Here is a 22,855-nt window from a genome sequence, read left to right as displayed (position 1 = left end):
TCTCACTCATAGCAAAGTGTAGGATCCTGGGGTGGACACCACCATGAAGCACTTTAGAAATGCAGAGCCTGCAGTGGGAAATTCCCTGCATTGGGGGTCAGAGGTCTGGGTTTTAGGTCCTAGGATCTGTCCTGTCTGGCTGTGTGACTCTGGGGAACTTACGTAATCTCTCTGGGCTTCATATTCTTCCTCTGCAAAGAGGAAGAACTGGGACAAAATCATCTCTAAATGCTGTCCTGTTCTAAAATTCTAAAATAATAATTCATTGCATGTTGTCTCTGCCAGGCCCTATGCTACGTAGATATGAGGAATATAAAAATGAAAATAGTATTAACACTTAATAGTTATTGAGTGTTTAAATATGTGCCACAGATTGTATCAACCACTTCACATACAGTGTTTTCTTCAGTTGTTGGAACACCCTTGTGAGATTAGGCCTGTCATCAATAGTACCGGCCTTGTGAAAGGACTATTTCTTATTCCTCCTCTGCTTCCTCAGATTGGGTCCCTGTTCTCTTAGACTGACCTGGAGAGCAGCGATATAAGAGAACCATTCCAGGTGCTCTGCCAGAACAACTCTGCTGTGGCGGCCACTCGGCTGTTGTCCAATAGATAGGGATGACTTAAGACATGTAAATAGAGATAGATTTTTCCCCCTTTTTCTTAAAAAACAAACTGATTTCTACGAAATAGCAAGACTTCTTATAAATCTCCGATAATTAGGACAATGTGGTATTGGCAAAGGATAGACAAATATCCTAATGGAACAGAATAAAAAGTCTAGAAACAACCCACATATCTATGGACACTTATATGACAAAGGTGACACTGCAGTGCAATGGTGCTGGGTCAGCTGGACTGATGATCATATAGGAAAAAAATGGCTCTTGACTCCTATTTCAAACTATACACAAAAATCACTTGAAAATGGTTTGTAGATCAAAATGTTAAATGTTAAAATAATCAAACTATTAGAAGATGACATAAAGAATAACTTCATGATCTTAAGGTAAATGAAGATTTCTTAAATAGGACACAAAAATCAATACAACCATAAAAGAAAGAATAAGTTGATTTACATTAAAAAGAAGAGCTTCTGTTCATCAGAATGCACCATTAAAAAGTGAAAAGAGGCAGTATAATAGCTGACATCATAAAAATGGCAGCGTGAGGTGAGCCTCTTGAAATCTCCCCTGGAATTTACAAAAAATTGAACAACTATAAACACAAAGGACTCCCGGTGCAGCAGACAGGCAAGACTGAGGCACACTACTGAAATCATCTAAAGGCGTAAACAGAGCTGCTGAAAGACATGGGCTCTGAATCTGATGCAGGAAGAGCTTTGGAACTGCAGGAGCTCTCCACATGCCCCCACCAAGGTGGTACCCTGTAACTCAGGCAGACTCTTCACAGAGGAGAAGCCCACCTTCCAGGGAATCCCCCCATTGTGTGTGAAGTCGGAATAGTGCATAGAAAACAAAACACTACAGTGTGAGAGAATAAAAGGCTGCAGTCGGAGAGAAAATAAAACATTCTACCAGCACCTACTGGAAAACAAAAGAAAGACTTCTTTCTATCAACCTGTTGCACAACCCACTCCTGTAGATGTCTAGGAAGAGAAATAATAAATCATTAATTGCCATGAATAACCAAGGCAACAAGACAGCTCAGAAAGAAAATGGAAAGTCTCCAGAAAATGAACTTAAAGATATGGAAATATGTGATTTAAATGACAGAATTCAAGATTGCAGTTCTTAAAAACTCAACGAGATGCAAGAAAACACAGACAGGCAGTTTAATGAACTCAGAAACAATCAAAGACCAAAATGAACATTTTACCAAAGAGATTGAAATTTTAAAAAAGACCCAAATAGAATTTCTGGAGTTTAAGAACTCAACAGAAAAAAATAAAGAATGAAATAGCCAGCTTAGGTAGTAGAGTTGACCAGATGGAGGAAAGAATCAGTGACATCGAACATAGAAATCTGGAAATGACACGGATGGAAGAAGAAAGAGACTTGAGACTTAAAAGAAATGAAAGAACTATACAAGAACGTTCTGACTCCATCAGAAAGAGCAATATAAGAATAATGGGCATACCAGAAGGAGAAGAAAGAGAGAAGGGAACAGAGAGTATATTCAAACAAATAGTCGATGAGAACTTCCCAAACTTGTGGACAGAACTGGATCCTCGAATCCAAGAAGCAAATAGGATGCCTAATTTACCTCCACCCCAACAGGCCTTCTCTAAGGCACACTGTAGTGAAGCTGTCAAAATTCAACGACAAAGAAAAGAATCCTCAAGGCACCAGGGAAAAGAAGACAGTAACCTAGAACGGAAAGCCTATTAGAATATCATCAGATTTTTCAGCAGAAACTCTACAAGCCAGGAGGGAGTGGAACCAAATATTCAGACTATTAAAAGAGAGAAATTATGAGCCAAGAATAATATATCCAGCAAAGATATCCTTTAGATATGAAGGAGGAATAAAGACCTTTCCAGACATACAGAAGCTGAGGGAATTTTCTAATACACGACCTGCACTACAAGAAATACTAAAGAAGGCTATTCGACCAGCATCAATAGGGATAATTTGTGGCAACCAAAACATAAAAGGGGAGAGAGTAAAGGCCTGAACTGGAATATAGGCATGGAGAAAGTAAGCAGGCTAAAGAGAATGGAATACTCTAAATATCAAACTTTCTTTTACATAAACTTAATGGTAACCACTCAAAAAAAAAATCCAGAACTGAAATATATAATGTAATAAAAGAAGAAACAGAGGGGAAAATCATAGAATACCACCACACAGAAATAACAGACAACAACAAAAAGGCAAAGAAACAATGGAGACACAGCCTTACCAGAAAACTAAAGCTAGAATGACAGGAAATCCTCTCACATATCAATAATAACCATAAATGTAAATAGACTGAACTCACCGATAAAAAGGCACAGAGTAGCAGATTGGATCAAAAAACTAAACCCAACCATATGCTGTCTCCAAGAGACACATCTCAGCTACAAGGACAAGCATAGACTCAAAGTGAAAGGGTGGAAATTGACACTCCAAGCAAATGGTATTTAGAAAAAATCAGGTGTAGCCGTAATGATATCAAATGAAACACACTTCAGGATAAAAAAGGTAACAAGAGACAAAGATGGACATTTCATAATGATAAAGGGGACTATACAACAAGAAGACATAACAGTCATCAATATTTATGCCTCCAATCAGGGAGCACCGAAATACACGAAGCAACTACTAACAGAACTAAAGGGAGAAATTGACCAAAATACAATTATACTAGGGGACCTAAATACACCATTGACAGCTATGGATAGATCATCCAAACATAAAATAAATAAAGAAATAGCAGCCCTAAATGACACATTAGATGAAATGGACATAATTGACATTTATAGAGCACTTCATCCTAAAACATCAGACTATACATTTTTTTCTAGTGTACATGGAACATTCTCTAGGATAGACCATGTATTGGGACATAAAACTAGCCTGAGCAAATTTAAGAAGATGGAAATCATTCCAAGCATATTCTCTGATGACAAGGCTTTGAAATTGGATATCAACTGCAAAAAGAAAGCAGGAAAAACCACAAATACGTGGAGATTAAACAACATACTTTTAAAGAACAATTGGGTCAAAGAAGAAATAAGAGGAGAGATCAAAAGACACACAGAAACAAATGAGGATGAAAGTACATCTTACCAAAATTTTGGGGATGCAGCAAAAGCAGTTTTCAGAGGGAACTTTATGTCATTACAGGCCTATCTCAAGAAACAAGAAAAATCCCAAATAAATAACATCTCATTACACCTTAAAAAACTAGAAAATAGAAAAGGAAGAACAAATGAAACCCAAGGTCAGCAGAAGAAAGGAAATAATAAAAATCAGAGCAGAACTAAATGAAATAGAGAACAAAAAGACAATAGGAGAAATTAATGTGACAAAGAGCTGGTTCTTTGAAAAGATTAACAAAATTGACAAACCCTTGGCTAGACTCACTAAGATAAAAAGAAAGGACACTAATAAACAAAATCAGAAATGAAAGAGGGGAAGTTATCACGGATGCCACAGAAATACAAAGGATCATCCAAGAATACTATGAAGGACTATATGCCATCAAATTCAATAACCTAGAAGAAATGGACAAGTTCTTAGAAACATATAACCTTCCTAGGCTGAACCATGAAGAAATGTAAAATCTAAATAGACTGATCACCAGTAAGGAAATTGAATAAGTCATCTGACACCTTCCCAAAAGCAAAAATCCAGGACCAGATGGCTTCACTAGTGAATTCTTTCAAACCTTCAAAGAGGATCTAATACCTGTCCTACTCAAACTGTTCCCAAAAATTGAAGAAGAGACAATACTCCCTAACTCATTTTATGAGGCCAACATTACCCTGCTACCAAAACCTGGTAAGGATAACACAAAAAAGGAAAACTACAGACCAATATCTCTGATGAATACAGATGCAAAAATCCTACACACAATTCTAACAAATAGAATGCAACAATACATTAAAACGATTATTCATCACGACCAAGTGGGGTTTATCCCAGGGGCACAAGGATGGTTCAACATATGCAAATCCATCAATGTGATACACCACATAAACAAAACAGGACAAAAATCGTATGAGTATATCAATTGATGCAGAAAAAGCATTTGATAAGATACAACATCCATTTATGATTAAAACACTTAATAAAGTAGGTATAGAAGGAAAATACCTTAACATAATAAAGGCCATATATGACAAACCCTCAGCTAATATCATAATTAATGGTGAAAAACTGAAGCCCTTTGCTCTACGTTCAGGAACACGACAGGGCTGTCCCCTCTCAGCTCTGCCTGATTGCTCTGAAAGTCCTCGCCAGAGCAGTCAGGCAAGGGAAAGAAATACAAGGTCTCCAAATTGGGAATGAAGAAGTTAAACTGTCACTCTTCGCAGATGACATGATGCTATATATAGAAAACCCTAAAGACTCCACCAAAAAGCTATTAGAAACAATCAACGAATACAGTAAAGTTGCTGGCTACAAAATCAATGTACAAAAGTCCATTGCATCCCTATATACTAACAATGAAATTTCAGAAAAAGAAATAAAAAAACAGTTTCTTTTGCAATTGCAACAAAAAGAATAAAATACCTAGGAATAAACTTAACCAAGAATGTGAAAGACCTATACGCTGAAAACTACAAGACATTTTTAAAAGAAATTGAAGAAGACACAAGGAAACGGAAAGATATTCCGTGCTCATGGATTGGAAGAATCCACATAGTTAAAATGGCTGTATTACCCAAAGCAATATACAGGTTTAATGCAATCCCCATCAAAATACCAATGGCATTTTTAAAAGAAATAGAACAAACAATCATCAGATTTGTATGGAACCACAAAAGACCCCAAATAGCCAAAGCAATCTTAAGAAAAAAGAACAATACTGGAGGTATCACACTCCCTGACTTTAGCTTGTACTACAGGGCAACAATAACCAAAACAGCATGGTACTGGCAGAAAAACAGACATATAGACCAATGGAATAGAATTGAGAATGCAGAAATAAACCCACATAAATATGGACAGATAATTTTTGACAAAGAAGCAAAAAACATACATGGAGAAAAGACAGCTTCTTCAATAAATAGTGCTGGCAGAATTGGAAAGCCACATGCAAAAGAATGAAACTGGACTGCTATCTGTCACCATGTACCAAAGTTAATTCAAAATGGATCAAAGACTTAAGCATAAGACCTGAAACAATAAACTGTATAGAAGAAAACATAGGTACTAAATTTATGGACCTTGGGTTCAAAGAGCATTTTATGAATTTGACTGCAAAGGCAAGGGAAGTAAACGCTAGAATAAATGAATGGGACTATATCAAACAAAAGCTTCTGCACAGCAAAAAGCAACCATCGACAAAATAAAGAGGCAACCAACTAAATGGGAGAAGATTTTTGCAAACAGTGCTTCTGTTAAGGGGCTAATATCCAAAATATACAAAGAACTCATACAACTCAACAACAAAAAAAACAAATACTGAAAAATGGCCAGAGGACCTGAAGAGACATTTCTCCAAAGAGGACATACAAATGCCCAACAGACATGAAAAAATGTTCAACATCACTAATCATAAGAGAAATGCAAATAAAAACCACAATGAGATACCACGTCACCCCAGTTAGAATGGCTATCATCAACAAGACAAATAGGAACAAGTGTTGGAGAGGCTGTGGAGAAAAAGGAACCCTCATACACTGTTGGTGGGAATGCAGACTGGTGCAGCCACTATGGAAGGCAGTGTGGAGGTTCCTCAAAAAATTACTAATAGAATTACCATATGACCCAGCAATCCCTCTCCTGGGTATCTACCCCAAAAATCTGAAAACATTTATCCATAAAGACAAGTGTGCTTTAATGTTCATTGCAGCTTTATTTACGGTGGCCAAGACACGGAAACAACCAAAATGTCCTTCCATAGATGAATGGATAAAGAAGTTGTGGTACATATACACAATGGAATACTATTCGGCAGTAAGAAAAGATGAAATAGGACCATTTGTGACAACGTGGATGGATCTTGAGATTATAATGCTAAGCGAAATAAGTCAGACAAAAAAAGTAGAGAACCATATGATTTCACTGATAAGTGGTATATAAACCAAAAACAACAAAAGAACAAGACAAACAACTGAAAGAACAGAAACTCACACACAGCCAATAGTTTAGAGGTTACCAAAGGGTAAAGGGGGAGGGAAGTGGTAGATGAGGGTAAAGGGGATCAAATATATGGTGATGGAAAGAGAACTGACTCTGAGTGGTGAACACCCAATGTGAGATATAGATAAATGTATTACAGAATTGTACACCTGAAATCTATGTAACTTTACTAACAATTATCACCCCAATAAACTTAAAAAAAATTAAAAAGTGAAAAGGGAAGCTACAGAGAGGGAGAAGATATTTGCAGCATGTATACAGAGGGTGCCAAAAAATTATACACATTTTAAGAAAGGAAAAAACTGTATTAAAATTGTAATACTCAATATATACGGATAACAAAAGATGAATACAAGTCACATGACTTCTGCAATTACAAGAGGTGTTCAAAGTGGTTACCATCAGCGTCCAGACACTTCTGATCATGGCGAACTACTGCTTGAGCAATGCTGACCAAAGTGTCTACTTGTATACATTTTTTTGGCACCCCCGGTATTTAACAAAGAATCATATCAAGAATATATTATAGAAAGAACCTCTTCAAATCGGTAAGAGAAAGGCCGATGATCCAATCTGAAAAATGGGCAAAATACTTGAATAGGCAGGTTACAAAAGAGAACATCCAAACGGTCAGTAAACATATGGGAAGGTGCTCAGGCTCAGTAGACTTAAAGGAAATGCAAATTAAAACCCCAATTCATTACCATTTCATACCAACCAGAATGGCTAAAACAAACAAACCAGAATACCTGACTATACTAAGTTGTGAGTGTTCACAAAAACATTGGACAACGAGAACTCATTTAGGCTGGTGGAAGTCTAAATTGGAAACCACTTTGCAAAACTGAGAGTATTTATGAAAGATGAACATATGCATACTCTATAACACAGTAGTTCAGGTTTTGGGTAGATCCTCAACAGAAATGCACACATATGTTCACTGAAAGATACATACGAGAACATAGCAATACTATTCATAATGGCCCCACACTGAAAACAACCCCAAATTTCCACCAGCAGTAAAAATGATAAATAAATTGCAGCATATTTATACAATAGACTACTAGAGCAATGAGAAGGAAAGAACTGTTGTTTCACCTAATAAATGATGAATCTTATAATGAATGAAAGAAGCCAGGCACAAAAGAGAACATAGTATATTACTCCATTTTTGCGAATTTCAAAAACAGGCAAAATAACCCTCTGGTTTTAGAAATCAGAATAGTGGTTACCAATTTGGGAGCCAGGAGACTTTTGGGGTATTGGTGCTGGTTTATTTCTTGTTCAGAATACTGATTATATAGGTGAAAATTCATCAAGTTGTGTACCTATGCATTTTTTCAGTATGAATATTCTATTGCAATAAAATTTTTACTAAATTTATTTTAAAACATGGATTTTGAGATTCTAAATTTAAATTAATAAAAGATTCACATTATTAAAAATTCAAAAATATAAAAGGGAAATAGTTAAAAGGTCTCCTTTCCACCTCTATAACCCAGCAGCCCTCCAGTTCTCTCACAGGCAGCCAATAATATAAGTATTTTTGTGCATCCTTTTAGGGAGATATTTTTTTGGATATACAAGCAAACACACACACACGCACACTCACACACACACCTGTTCTTTTTAAATGTATGGCATACCTACCCTTTTTAAATGTATGATAATATTCTGAACACATTATTGTACAGTTTGCTGTATCATTTATTTTAAAGACCTTTCCATATCAGTACATAAGGAAAGTCCTTACTCCTTCTTACAGCTGCATAATGTACTATCGGATGGATGTTCCATGATTTATTTAACAAGTCCTCCCTCTTGATGGGGATTTAAGTTTGATTATTTCCAGTTGAGAAACTTCCTTGATCCTGACATATGTTGTATTAAAGATCTGTTTTTCCGGGCTTCATTTTAACTTTTTAACAGCAGCTTGCACAAATTGATATGTAGTAAAGCAATACTTTACATGAAAGGTAAAAGTAGAAAAAAATTTTATTTCTACTTCTCAATTCTTAAAAGGAAGACTGTCTAAATAATTACAGAATTTTAAAGCTAGGAGGGCTGGAAGAGAACTACTGAGTTTCCTTGCAATTGATTTCTTTAATATTCTGAGGAAAGCTAAGGATTCTCTCAGAAAAATGTGCACACATGTAAAATTTTGCACATAAATGTTGGGGTTGATAGTCCCCGTGAAATTCCTTTATGGGTTTTAGATTAAGAATCTGCTATCTAGCATAGCCCCATCAATTTAAAAATTGGGAAACTGAGGGCCAGGATGGGAGGCGAGTCTCAAAACATATTAATTGCAGGACACAGTCACTTGTATTCAATATTTCAGCCCAGACTCCAAGGGGAGCTGCCCATTCCTTCCCAGGAGAAGTTCATTTTGCAGCTATGGTAACCTGAGAGAAAAATAGCAAATAGGTTTATATGAAAGATTGATTTTTTTTTTTTAAATATCAAGATGGTATGATTAGAATTTCTTGTATAATACTTTGATTTTTCTTCTTTCTCTTTTTGTTTCCTCTTCAGCCCAAGAAGAAGAAGGCAAAAGTGGAAGTGAGACCCATTAACTTGGGGACAGATTATGAATATGGGGTTTTAAACATTCACCTAACTGCATATGACATGGCCCTGGCAGAGAGTTATGCCCAGTATGTTCACAATCTCTGCAATCATCTCTCCATTAAGGTCGAGGAAAGGTATGAAATGTTCTTGGTGTCGGTAGCATGCTCTGTTTTGTTGTTAAACGAGGTTTTGAGATATAATTCACATGTTGTAAAATTCAGCCTTTTTATGGATATAGTTTGCCACAATCTAAATATAGAACAGTTCTATTAACCCCAAAATTTCCCTAGTGCCCAGGTGTAGTCAGTCTCCTCCCATCCCCCTCAAGTCCTTGGCAAACCACCAATTGATTTTCTGTCTCTGTTTTGTAAAGTTCTCCAGAACATCCTGGAAGTAGTCATATAGAATGTAGTTGTTTGTGTCTGGCCTCTTTCACTCAGCACAATGCCTGTAAGATTCATCCATGTTTTTGCAAGTATTTGATTACTGAGCAGTATTCCATTAACTGGTGGACCTTAACTGGCTTATCCATTTACCAGTTGATGTACATTTGGATTGTTTCCAATTTATTGGTTATGAATAAAGCTGCTATAATCATTTTCATACAGGTTGTATGGGTCATATGTCTTCTCTTGGATACCTAAGACTAGGATTTTGGGTCGTATGGTGAATGTATGTTTAACTTCGTAAGAAACCACCAAACGGTTTTCCAAAGTGGCTGCACCACTTTGTATTCCCACCAGCAATGTAACAGAGTTCCAGTCACTCCTTATCCTGGTCAGCACTCGGTATTGTCAAATTTTTAAAAAGCTATTCTAATAGATTTATAGTGGTGCTCATAGAGATTTTAATTTTCATTTCCCTAATAAATAATGATGTTGAGCATCTTTTCATGTGCTTATTTGCCTTCTGCATATCTTCTTTGATGACATATTCAAATCTTTTGTCTATTTTTAAAATTGGGTTGTTCTTTTTAATGACTGAGTTATGAAAGTTTTTAAAATCTATTTTTGGATACTAATTTTTTTTCAGTATGTGTTTTGCAAGTATTTTCTCCCTGTATATGATTTATCTGGCCATCTTCTAATCTGAGTCTTTTGGAGAGCAGAAGTTTAAGTTTGATGAAGTTCAATTTATCAATTATTTATTTATTTATTTATTTATTGTTCATGCTTTTTGGTGTCACATCTAAGAAATCTTTACCTAACCCAGATCACAAAGATATTCTCCTATGTTTTCTTCGAGAAATTCTATAGTTTTAAGTTTTACATTTAGGTCTGCGATCATTTTGAGTTATTCTCATATATGGTATGAAATGTGGGTCTAAGTTGTTTTGGTGGTTTTTTTTTAATATATAGGTATCCAATTGCTTTAGGACCATTTGTTAAAAAGATTTTCTTTTTCCACTGAATTGTCTAAGCACCTTTTGAAAGTCAATTAAGCATGTTTGTATAGGTCTATTTCTGCACTCTATTCTGTTACATTGATTTATATATCTGTGCTTACACCAATACCACACTATTTTGATTACTGTAGCTTGATTACTGAAACTACAAATTTGTTCTTTTTCAAAATTATTTTGGCTAGTCTAGGTCCTTTGGTTTTTCACAAAAATTTTAGCGTTAGTTTGTTGATTTCTACAGAAAGCAGCCTGATGGAATTTTGTTGGAATTGTTTTGAATCTGTAGATCAATTTGAGAATTGACATGTTATATATTTTAATTCCCCTGATCCATTAATATGGTTTCTCTCCCCCCATTTATTTAGATATTCTTTGCCTGTTCTGCTTTTCATTTACTCTTTGGTTTTGTTGGAAAACTGTAATGGAGGAGACCTAAAATTTATAACCACCTACTCCAGGCCAGGCACTTCACATATCTTATATCAGTGTTTCAGAAAGTGTGGAATGCCCTGTGATTTGCTTTAAATAATATGAAATCAGAGGGTGAGAAATTTCATCCCCTTTCAGTTCTCATTTATCCTAATTCTGTCAGGTGGTTCTGGTATGTCCTTGACATCACTCTCGCACTTCCTGATATTTATAACAGAGAAGGGACCTCTGGCTCAGAGTCTTTGGCTAGCACTAGTATCCAGCTAGAATTTTATAACATTTTTTTGTCTTCATTGTATTTATTTTTAATTACTTTTTATTCATGACCGCTGATACCGGTTTTCCATTTATAGTAATATAAAGTCAGGCTTAACAAGATATAACTTACATTCAGTAAACATTCACACTTTTAGTGAACAATTTCTATGAATTTGGACACATGCACACAGTAAATACCATCATAATAAAGATCTAGAACATTTCCATCATCCTAAAAAGTTCCCTCCTGACTTTGTAGTCAATCCCTCCTCCTATCCCCAGTCCCTGGCAACTACTGATCTAGGTTTTTGTCCCTATAGTTTTGCCTTTTCCAGAAGGTCATATAAGTGGAATCATACAGTATTTTTCCCTGTGAGTCTGGCTTCTTTCACTTAGGATAACGTATTTGAGATTCATCCATGGTGTTGCCAGTATCAAGTCATTTGTTCCTTTTTGTTGCTGATGAGCATGTCACTGAATGGATATATGCTTGTTTACCCATTCCCCAGCTGACAGACATTTGTGTTGTTTCCAGTTTTTGACAATTATGAATAAAGCCACTATAAACACATACAGGTTTTTGTGAGAACGTAAGTTTTCTAGAAGTGTGATTGTTGGGTCAAATGGTAAGTGTAGTGTATGTTTAAATTTATAGGAAACTGCCAAACTGTTTTCCAAAGTGGCTGTACATTTTTTTCTCTCATCAGAAACAGGAGTTCCAATTGCTCGACATCTCAAGTTTCTTTTTAAATTAATTTTTAAGTAACTGGATTTAGAGAAAAATATTTAATAAATATAATGATAGTTTGATTGGTTTGTCACTGTGACAAGATAATACATGGCATAGTATGTGGATATGGCAAAAACTCTACTTTCTTACTCACTAGATATTAGTATATTCCCAGTGTACAGATAAGGAAACCAAGGCTCAGAATGGCCAAAAGTCATATAACTAGTAAGTTGCCTGGATTTAACCCATTTCTGCCTCTTCCAGTATTTTTAATTACATAGGGTCTTATTTTAAGTCCTTAAGCCAGATTTGAACTTTTGAACCTTTATAACTTAGAATATAACTGTGCTAAATGTGCTATTTGGAAGATTGGATAATAAGGTGTGATTTTAGCTCTCATCACTGATAGTACTTCAATTGTTTTAGGCCTAAAGATGTGTTTTACCTTTTCCTGATGCCCCAGAGAGTTGGTTGCTCTTTGAGCACTTGGCACATACCTCTGTCATGTCACTTAGTGCTTTGGCTGTAATGATCTATTCATGTGTCGGCTCCCCTCCCCACTGTCTAGGCAGAGACTGTGCTCTTTATTTCGTCAGTACCCAGCACAGGGCCTGCCTGCCACCTGGGGGACATTAAGCCACTGTTGAAAGAATGACAGGTTCTTGAATATGATTATACAGTCCAGTTGTGTGGTATACATTTCCTAAAGTTTAGTGGCTGCTTTTAATTATTAATTAATTAAAAACTATTGATTGAGCCTCTTCTTGCTATGTAGTAGGCATTTTACTAGACATTCTGACTAGAGGATACGAAGGTGAATAGCCCTGACTTCAGGGAGTGTGTATGTAAATGCAGGCACACAAACACACACAGGAATAATTATAACATAATGTGCAAGGTGGTAGTGAAAAATAAAGTGCAGTGTCAGTTCAAGGAGGCAGAGTAATATAATGTTAGAGCAATGCTTCTCCAAGTACCACTCCACAAAGATATCAGAAGCTGATGCCAAAATGTGCATTAATGCTTTACTTCCTTCATCAAGAAAGTCTTGCTGTTGAAAAAAAAAATGCTGGCTGAATTAAATAGTGTATTTCATCACTGTTGCATACTCCTTATCTTGTCCTGGACTGATAACAAATAGTGTGCTCACCAGCAGCTTATCTATGACCACACTTTTGAGTAACAGAGTACAAGCTCTAGAATCCAACTTCCTGATTTATATTCTAGTTCTACCAGTTATTGGCAGTATGACCTTGGAAATTCTGAACCTCAGTTTCCTCATCTGTATAATGGGGATGATGATTTTCTAATTTCTTTGAGTTCTGAAAATTAAATAAGATAGTATATGATAGCACTTAACAGAGAGACTGGCACATTGCAACACTCTAAATAATAATTAATAATGAAGAGATTTCTTTTTTTCAGCTGGCAGGAATTAGGGGAAGCTTCTCAAAAGTTGTGGTGGCAAAGAGGCATTAAATGTCATTCACAGAATGTTCTCATACCTACAGTGGATCTAGTGTTTTAAATTTTCAGAAGGACTTTTTAAAAGGTGCTGTTTTTAAACCTGGCTGTCAAAAGCTTTGACTGCATTTGAGTAAAGGCAGGAAGGCAGTAGCATTTGTTGAGCATGTACTATAAGCCAGCCGCTCTGCTAAGTACTTTTTTGTATATTTCAAACAAGTTATGTAACTCAAACAAGCATTTTGCACATCGTGAATCAAAGCTTGACTCTGGAGCCAGACTGCCTGTTTTACTCTTGCTTTGCTGCATTCTCATTGTGCGGCCTTGGGCAGTTTACTAAAACCCTTTGTGTTTAAGTTTTCTCATCTGTAAAATGGGGTTAATTAAAATATCTACTTAAAAAGGCTATAGATAAAATTAAGGGAATTAATATATTTAAAGTGCTTACAACAGCTCTCAGCAAATCTTGGCTGCCGTTATTATTATTATTATTTATTAAAGCTTGCCTATAGTCGTACACCTAATAAATAGCAAGGTCTGGATTTGAACCCACTTTTTCTTTTTCTTTTTTTGTAATTCTCAGTTCCTCCTAACTGGTTCTCCACACAGTTTTCAGTGTGATCTTTCTAGAATGGAAATATGATCATGTCACCCGAGTACTTGAAACCCTTCCATGGTTTCCCATTCCTTTAGGATCAAAATTAAAGTTCCTTGCATGGCTTACTAGGTGCCCCATGGCCTGGGATTTCCTCTCTTGCCTTCACTCATAATTCCCTCTCCCTCTCCCTCCAATTACACTGGCTTTGTTTTTGTGCCTTCCTACCTCAGGACCTTTGCATATGTTCTCTAGAGCTGATAATGCTCTTTCCCCTTCATTTAACTAACCCCTATTTTTTTCCTTAGGTTTCATCTTCAATGTCACTTCTTCAGAGACCTTCATTAAGTTAGGTCCTATGTTACATATTTAGTAGAAGTGAAGGTTACATAACTTCCCTTTCATAGCACTCATTTTTTAACTCTTGTAATTACTTGATCTTTCATTGATCTTCCTTATTAGAGTCTAAGATCTGTAAGGCAAGGATTGTTTGTCTTCATCAGCAGTCTAACCCTACGACCTTGCCTAGTACCTGACACATAGTAGGTACTGAATAAATATTTGTTGACTTGGATTGAGTTCCAGTAGGCATGGACATGATTCCTAGCACAGCAAAATGATGTGCTGCTTTTTGCCTCTTTCATGGCTCTTTGCTCCAAATAGCACAGAACATAAAGAGATGTTTGTTTTCAGCAACTCACTTCTCTGCACTGAGGTTGTTTTTTCCCTCAGACCATCGTATTGCTAGGCATTCTCACTGCCCAGCTTTTCAGAGCTGAAATGATTTTATTTTCTACTGATTTTCATTTCATCGTGATCCTTTTTTTCCTCTGGGAGTGGGGGGAAGGGCTCTGACCTTGAGATGGCATTGGGCGAGGGAGCAGTGGTGCTGGCTTTTGTTCTATATATGGTCTGCATTGCTGCAGCTGCAACTCACCCTGGAGAGGAAGGGGCCTCTTACGCAGGTCCCTTAATCTGCTTGCCACCCTTGCTGAGCTATTGCCTGGAGGGATGGAAATCTTCCTCATTTGGGAGAAGCTTCTAAGCTTAACGGTGATCTAGCCCCTTGCTCTGTGGAGAGTAAAAGCATCACTGTGTGCTACTCATTCCATTTTTTTAAATCCACTTACATTGTTTAAAGTGTAGGTATAACATATATAGTAGAGTCCACTATAGTAGGGATCTAAGTTCCCTAGCACCCAGCAGGCTCCCTTCTGTCCCATCTCAGGCAGCACCCCCAAAAGGTAGCATTATTTTGTCATGTTAGGTTGACTCTTGAAATTCAAGTATTTCATTTCTTCCCTTCTGTTTTCACTATGTGATCATCCAAGTAATGTTTATTGTAGAAAATTTGGAAAGTACAGAAAAGTGGAGACACTAAAGGAAAATTACCTGTACTCTTATCTATTCTACTGTGAAATGACCCGAGTTCCCAGTATTTATTTATCAAACTGTGTCTGGTTTTTCTGTTGGTTCTCTTTGAGGGCCACTCCTGCCTCCATGCCTTTGTAGATAACGGCTGCACTTTTTTGGAATGCCCTCTGGGCAAACACCTCTGTTTATTCTTTACATCTTGATAAAGCACTACTTCACCTATGAAGCCTTCCCTGAGCCCCCCTTCTCTCTCTCTTGTCCCTGTAATATTTGGTGCATACCTATTTGTGCCTCTGTCTTACTGTAGTGAAGATGTTTGTCTACTTATCTGTCCCAAACACTCTTAGCGAGCTCCTTTAAAGCTTAGGCTGCAGATTGGCCACCTGAGTGCCTAGGACAGAACAGGCTCTCAGTAAATGTTTGTTGAATGAATGAATGAATGAATGAATGAATAAACAAATCGTGCTAAAGTACTGAAAAATAAAATGTATGCTCAGTGGCAGGAATGGACAACTCTCACTTTAGTCAGTCTTTTCTGCAGAATGTCAAAAAAGAAAAACAGCACTTTAGAGTGCTTTTTACTTTCCTAAAGGCTTTTATAGTTACTGTACTTGATATTCCATAACAAGTCTATGAATATGTCTTTTTTTTTTTTCATGCAGGGAAGTTACTACCAGATTTGAATTGGAAGAGGCAATCAGAGATGCTGAAAAATGGGAGGGAATGTTATTTAGGGAGGCTGCCTGGAAGAGTTTTGCAATACCTACCATTCTACTCAGTTTATAAGAGCAAGGGAACTAGCATTTGTAGGCATACCATGTTTCCCTGAAAATAAGACTAACCGGAAAATAGGCTCTAGCATGATTTTTCAGGAGGACATCCCCTGAACATAAGCCCTAATGCGTCTTTTGGAGCAAAAATTAATATAAGACCAGGTCTTATTTTGGGGGAAACATGGTAGTATACGAGGCAAATTTATCTCATTTAATCATTGCAACAACCCCATGAACTAAGTAGTATTATCCTAATTTTATAGCTGAAGAATCTGAGACTCAAAAAACTGAATTCGTTTGTCTAAGGTCAAATAGGTAATAAGTGGCAGAAGCAACATTTAAATCCAGGACTGGCTGTCATGTCTCTAATCCATTTTCCATTATACCAAACTTCCTTTTGTAGCCGTGCATCAGTAGAGGGCCGTGCCCCCAGCTATTAATTAATGAAGCTTCATGTGGCATGAAACCTCAGGAATTCTACTGCTACCATTATTTCATTTGTCTTTAGTTTGAGGAACTTTTTCCTAAGATGAACACAACACTAACACATATTACTGTGTAGTCATCAGTCCTATCTCCTCTCCGTACCTGATCCTCACATAATCTACTGATACAGGCCTAGGTTGTAATCCTCTTTACACAGGAAGAAACTGAAGCACAGGGGGAAGTGACTTGCCTAAGTAAATATTGCTAGTAAGTGGCAGAGCCAAGATTTGACCCCAGGTCCAGTTTTCTTTTCACTGACGCATGTAGATCTGCTGAAGTTGATTATAGTAAGCATAGACTCTACAACAGTGGTTCTCAACCTGGGGACATTTAACAATGGTCTGGAGATTATTTTGATGGTCACTTGGGGAGAACTACTGGCACCTGATGGGTAGAGGTTAGGGATGTGTAGGCCAGGCCCCTGCAACAAAGAAATATCTGGTCTAAAATGTCAGTAGTGCTGAGGGTGAGAATTTCTGCCTTAAAACAACTGGGTTTCAGGCATCATTTCTCCGAAAAGGGGAAATACCCCAGTGAGCCTCCAAAGTATTCCTAGTGATGAGCTTGATTCTTTTTCGTGTATTATTTTAGGGACGATTTTAAAAAAAAAATCATTTCAGGTGTACAAGGCAACATAATAGACATTTACACCCCTCACAAAGTGATAACCCCCCTCGTCTACTACCCCTCTGCCATCGTACATAGCTGTTCCAGTATGAGCCTGATTCTTTTAGAATTGGCTGTTCTTTCGTAGCAGCAAATACTTATTAATCACCAGGTTTTATTCAGAGTGTTATATTAGGATACAGAAAGGCGTTAGACACGGTCTGTCCCCTCGGGGAATGCAGACTTCTGGAGACTTGAGATCTGGTGACTGTCCCGGCTGCAGATCATGGCCCTGCATTCCAGGAGCCCTGTGTGCAGTAGTGGCTGTATTCAGGGAGCATCCTGACTGAAGTGGTGCTAATGGCTTAAGAGAACCCTCACCATCGCTGACTCTCCCTTCCCACAGTTATGCGATGCCCACCAAAACCATGGAGGTGTTGCGACTGCAGGACCAAGGCAGCAAAATGTTTCTGGACTCAGTTCTTACCACCCATGAGCGAGTGGTGCAGGTAGGCACTCTGGAAGAAACTCGAAATGTATCTGCCTCTCCTGCTTCTTCTCTCTGTCCACTTTTCCTTCTCCTTCCATGCCTGTCTCATCCTCTTGCCTGCCCCTTGAGTGATGACATTCTCCAGGTCTCAGTTCTTGATCGCTCTCTCTCTTCTTATGTGATACCTTCCCTCTATGCATTCTCATTCATTCCCCTGGCCTCAGTGACCGTCATTATATACTGATAAGTCCCAGATATATATCTCCCGTCCTGATCTCTTGACAGAGCTTCAAACCTGATATCCAAGTGTCTACTGCACTTCTCCACTGGGATGTTCCACAGGTGCCCTACATTCAGTGTTTCTAGAACAAATTACAGAGGGACTGATGTTCCTGTTTTTCTATAATCCTCCCACCTTTGAGCCTAATGCTTGAAACTTCATTCATTCACCAAATTCTATAGCTTTTACCCCTAAAAATCTTTCAGATCCATTAACTTTGCTTTACCCTCGTACCAATGCGATCATGTCATCTTCCTGCATAAAACCTTCAATGGCTTCCCTTGAGCTCTAGCAGTGCTTCTCTGTCTTTTCACTGCAGAGACAGACGTGGACAACCACACCACCATGAGTGCCCAGAGCTATTAAAAATTTACACTTAACATCACCCCCATATTTAATAAGTTTTATTCATATGTAATACAATATACCCGCTTGAAATGTACAATTAAATGGCTTTTAGTATATTCAGTTATGCAACCGTCACCACAATCACTATTAGAACATTTTTCATCACCCCAAAACAAACTATCCATTAGCAGTCACTCCTCTTTCCCCATCACCTCAACTCCTAGAACTACTAATCTACTTTCCACCTCTATGGTTTGACCTCTTCTGGACATTTCATTTAACTGGAATTGTACAATATAAGGTTTATCCATATTGTCACATGTATCAGTACTTCATTCCTTTTTATTGCCAAGTAATATTCCAATGAATGGACATCATGACTCTTTTTGATCCACTTAAGAAATATATCAGCAAGGTAATGAGAGGAATGTTAAGGTAGTAACAACTTAAACCTATGTTAATTTTTTTAATAAAGTACTTACAGTTTTTGGTTCTTTATTATCAGGAATAAATTGAGATACATCTTATGACAGATCTAACTTGTCACTGAGGCCCATAGGATAGTTTGAACTCTTTAGATCAGCACCTAAGTACCTTCATGATTCTCATGCTAACACCTCATTCATACTACCCACACACGGAACTAGTTCTAAGTCCCTAGTACGGTGCGATGCCTCCACGTTTTACTTAATACTGTTTCCTCTGCCTTGAAAACTCCCACTACTGTTGAATTCTCCCACTTTACTGCTGTTTTTCTTCAAGACTCCACCAGACGTTACCTCTTTTGGAAGCTTTCTTTGACCTGAGGTATTTCTCTAGTGGGTTCTGCAGCCTCCTCCATGCCCTTCTACCATGGATCTGATTCACTTCCGGATTCTCAGCACAGGGTCCGACACCAATCAGGTCTGACCTATGTGGGTTAACCTGAGTTGAATCAAAAAGTCATCCTGGACTTGGTAACCTCTTTGGTCCAGTTATGACATCCCCTGCCTACAGGAGCACATATTGGCCATGACCATCTCAGCAAGCAGACCCCTTGGCAGACAGCAAGAGAAATCCTGTAGAGGCTGGGCTCTGAAACCCACTCTGGGTATTAAGCCTCCATCCAAGGGACCTCGAGTTCTGCTGGAGCTGACGTTTGAGCCCATGCTGTCTCCCCAGTCACCCAGCTTTCAGTGCCTCTCTTACAGCACCTTCTTTCCTTTTGCAGATCAGCGATCTGAGTGCTACATTTGCAGAGATTTTCTTGGAAATAATCCAAAGCAATCTTCCTGAAGGAGTCAAACTGTCAGTGAAGGAGGTAGGTGGTAGTTTGAGAAGAGGCCCCCTGGTGGCCCACCTGTGCTCAAAATACAGTTAAGAGCATCTAGACTGCCTGGTTTTAGAAACAAACAAATGTGGATCATTCAGCCCAGATACTAATCAGGAAATGTGTACAGGCTGGTACTACTGGCTCTTCAGGGAGGATGCTTTACGAACCATAAGCTGAATTCCATCACAGCATCCTGATGTTAGGTGTGAGCCCATTACACCCCAAAATTCCTTCCCTTCAGGCAGTTGTGTAGCAGAAAGAGCGTGGTTTAAGATCACATACGGTATAACGAATCAGAACACAAACAGGGAAATGTGATCTAGAGAGAAGTTTCCTGGATCTTCACGGCTTCACTGTATCCTGACTGAAAACATTCAGTAAAAAATGTCTGGCATTCTCTTTTTAAGTGCTTCTATTGTGCTACTTATAGCATTGTGACATTAGTGCTTTGCAAGTCTGTCTTCTCTCACCAGACTATAAGTTCATTTAAGGCAGGGAGGAAGTCCAATTCAGCTTTGAATCCTTGGTACCCATTACAAGCCTAGTACATAATAGATACTCAATAAAAGTTAGTTGAATTTGATTCATTCTCTACAGAGCTGGCTGATGGATCCTTTTTTGATGCTGTACATATGTGAGTAACTGAAAGCTTTGCAGTAATTCCCATTTATTTTCTTTTTCTTCTCCCCAGCACACTGAAGAAGACTTCAAGGGACGGTTCAAAGCTCGGCCAGAGCTGGAAGAACTGATTGCCAAGTTGAACTAGCTCACTGCAGACTCTTTCATGCCAGCATTGGACATATTGAGTGTCAACAGGGAGAGCTTCCTGGGTGGTCAAAGTTAAGAAGGAAACCCTGACCCTTACCTATCATAAGTACACATCACAATAGCCAGGAATGCCTTCTCTCCTCTGTGGAGGAGTGTTTGCCAATTGTCACCACTTTCCTTTGAGCCAATCCTTCATCTAATTAAAATATGCTGGTAATGAACGATTTATTGAGGTGAAATTCACTACCACAGAACTAACCATTTTAAAGTGAACCATTGCGTGGTATTTAATACAGTCACAATGTTGTCTGTACCACCTGTCTAGTTTTACAAACTCATTGCCTGTTTTTATAAATAAAGGTTTACTGGAACACAGCCATGCTCATTCATGTACATATCGTCTATGGTTTCTTTCATGCCACAGTGGCAATTGAGTGGTTGTGACAAAAGACTGTAAAACTAAAACATTTATTATGTGACCCTTAATAAAAAGTTTGTCAAACCCTGATCTAAGTCATTGGTCCTCAAACGTAAGCATAACCAGGATCACCTGGAGGCCTTTCTAAAACGCTAGTGGCAAATCACTAATGTATGATGAAGAGAACATAGCAGTCTAAACATTTTTAAGACTTCCAATAAACATTTTAAGCCTTCGAAATAAAAGACCTCAAAAAAGAAAAGAGGTCTGTGGGAGTTCAGAGGATTCCTAGTATTGCATGTACCTTTTTGAAACTCCTGGTTCAGTCCTGAAGTTATTTCAGTTCCTTTGCCCTGGTCTCCAAAGGCAACAAGAGGAAACTCCGATTTCCACCCAAGCTGTAACACTGAGGGAGGGCTGTCAAGATAGCAGGTGCCCTCAACTAAGATGGTTCCCTGAACCCAAACTTAAGGCTCAGCAGGCCAGGACTGCCGAGTGAACCCCACTGGGAGGGTGGCAGAATTTTCCAGGTGAGGACTGGTATTTTGGTTGTAGAATTGCTCATTGCTGTGTCTCTGTTAGGGAAGATAACAGAGCAGCAACTAATGGATGAGTATGAAGTTGAGAGAGTGCCGTGACATGAAGAGAAGGTGAATAAATATATGTAAACTCACAGACATACACCACCCCCACATCACAAGGGCAATGGCAATGTCACAGGGACCCCATGTGGAACCTGGAATACAGCAGTCTTTTCCAGTTGCCCACTTTTCCTTATTATCAGGCACAGGATGTCATAAATTAACAAGATATTAAAAGCTGAAGGACCTTGGGACCCAGTCAGGCTAACCCTCTCTTTCAGCAAGTGCAGGTGAGAAGAGCAATGCTTTACGTAAGTCCACAGCACACCTCACTGGCAGTGCTGGGAGAATTCAGATCTGATTCCCAGTCCATCCCTTTCCATGACACCACTGGGGCATGAGTCAGGCTTCTCTCTTAAACAGGAGAAACTGGGTTCTGCCACCTTGGAGCTCTTGTGTCACTGACCTAGTTGATGATTTATTCTCACAAGAGTCAAAGGGCTTTGTTACTCATGATTAGTCTGCCCTGAGACAAATGCAATTGCTTGTAATGCCTTATCCTTGTGAGAGGGACAGGAGATATTCTGATTGCTAGAAACCCAGAGTTACAAAACAATTATGAGCATTTGACTTTCTAGAGTAAGACCTAGAGGGAAGTGGACTTGCATAGGCTCACATGGCAGTGAAATCAGATGGGATGCAAGTCTCTTGGCTCTAAGCTGGAAATACTTTCCCCTCCCTTCCTGAGACAACCTATCATTAAAGAGGCAGACGAATCTGAGATATACCTAGTTTCTGCATTTATTAGTTTTGAGGCCTCAGGTGAGTTATTTTAATCTTCTTAAACTTCAGTTTTCTGATCTATCAATGGGGACAATTCCCTTTTAGGAATATGAGATAAGAGATACTGTATATAATGGGCTAGCAAGTGCTTAGTAAATGTTAGATTACCTTCTAAACTTCTTCAGCGTACTTTTTGGAAAGATTTTTTTCCATTCAGGTATAATTTGTATATAGTGAAACACAGATTTTAAGTGTATATTTGACCAGTCTTGAAAACGCAGTCCCCCATAAAACTTAAACTTCTATCAAGATAAAGAACATTTCTATCACCCGAGGAAGTTCCCTCACATTCTTTCATTTTTCCCCAGAAGCAACCACTAATCTCATTTCTACTGCCATAGTTTTGCCTATCCAGTACTATATATAAAT

At 38.1% G+C, this 22,855-nt stretch overlaps 1 protein-coding gene across 1 annotated transcript in view; it reads left to right on the top strand.

Moving 5' to 3' along the window:
• The window catches only part of MRPL48 (mitochondrial ribosomal protein L48), a 53,727-nt gene extending 32,708 nt beyond the window's left edge, over window positions 1-21,019 (top strand). Inside the window, exons 5-8 of the mRNA XM_019744399.3 lie at window positions 9,294-9,463; window positions 17,853-17,955; window positions 19,775-19,864; window positions 20,568-21,019. Of these exons, the coding sequence (XP_019599958.3) occupies window positions 9,294-9,463; window positions 17,853-17,955; window positions 19,775-19,864; window positions 20,568-20,642 (438 nt within the window). The 3' untranslated portion in view covers window positions 20,643-21,019. The remainder of the gene's footprint in view (window positions 1-9,293; window positions 9,464-17,852; window positions 17,956-19,774; window positions 19,865-20,567) is intronic.
• The last annotated feature ends 1,836 nt before the right edge of the window (window positions 21,020-22,855 follow it).

Source organism: Rhinolophus sinicus, chromosome 14 (genome assembly GCF_057876585.1).
Source record: "Rhinolophus sinicus isolate RSI-liver-muscle chromosome 14, RSI-T2T, whole genome shotgun sequence".
NCBI lineage: Eukaryota > Metazoa > Chordata > Mammalia > Chiroptera > Rhinolophidae > Rhinolophus > Rhinolophus sinicus.
Note: the sequence above shows the minus strand (reverse complement) of the source record. Positions and strands in the feature narration are given on the sequence as shown.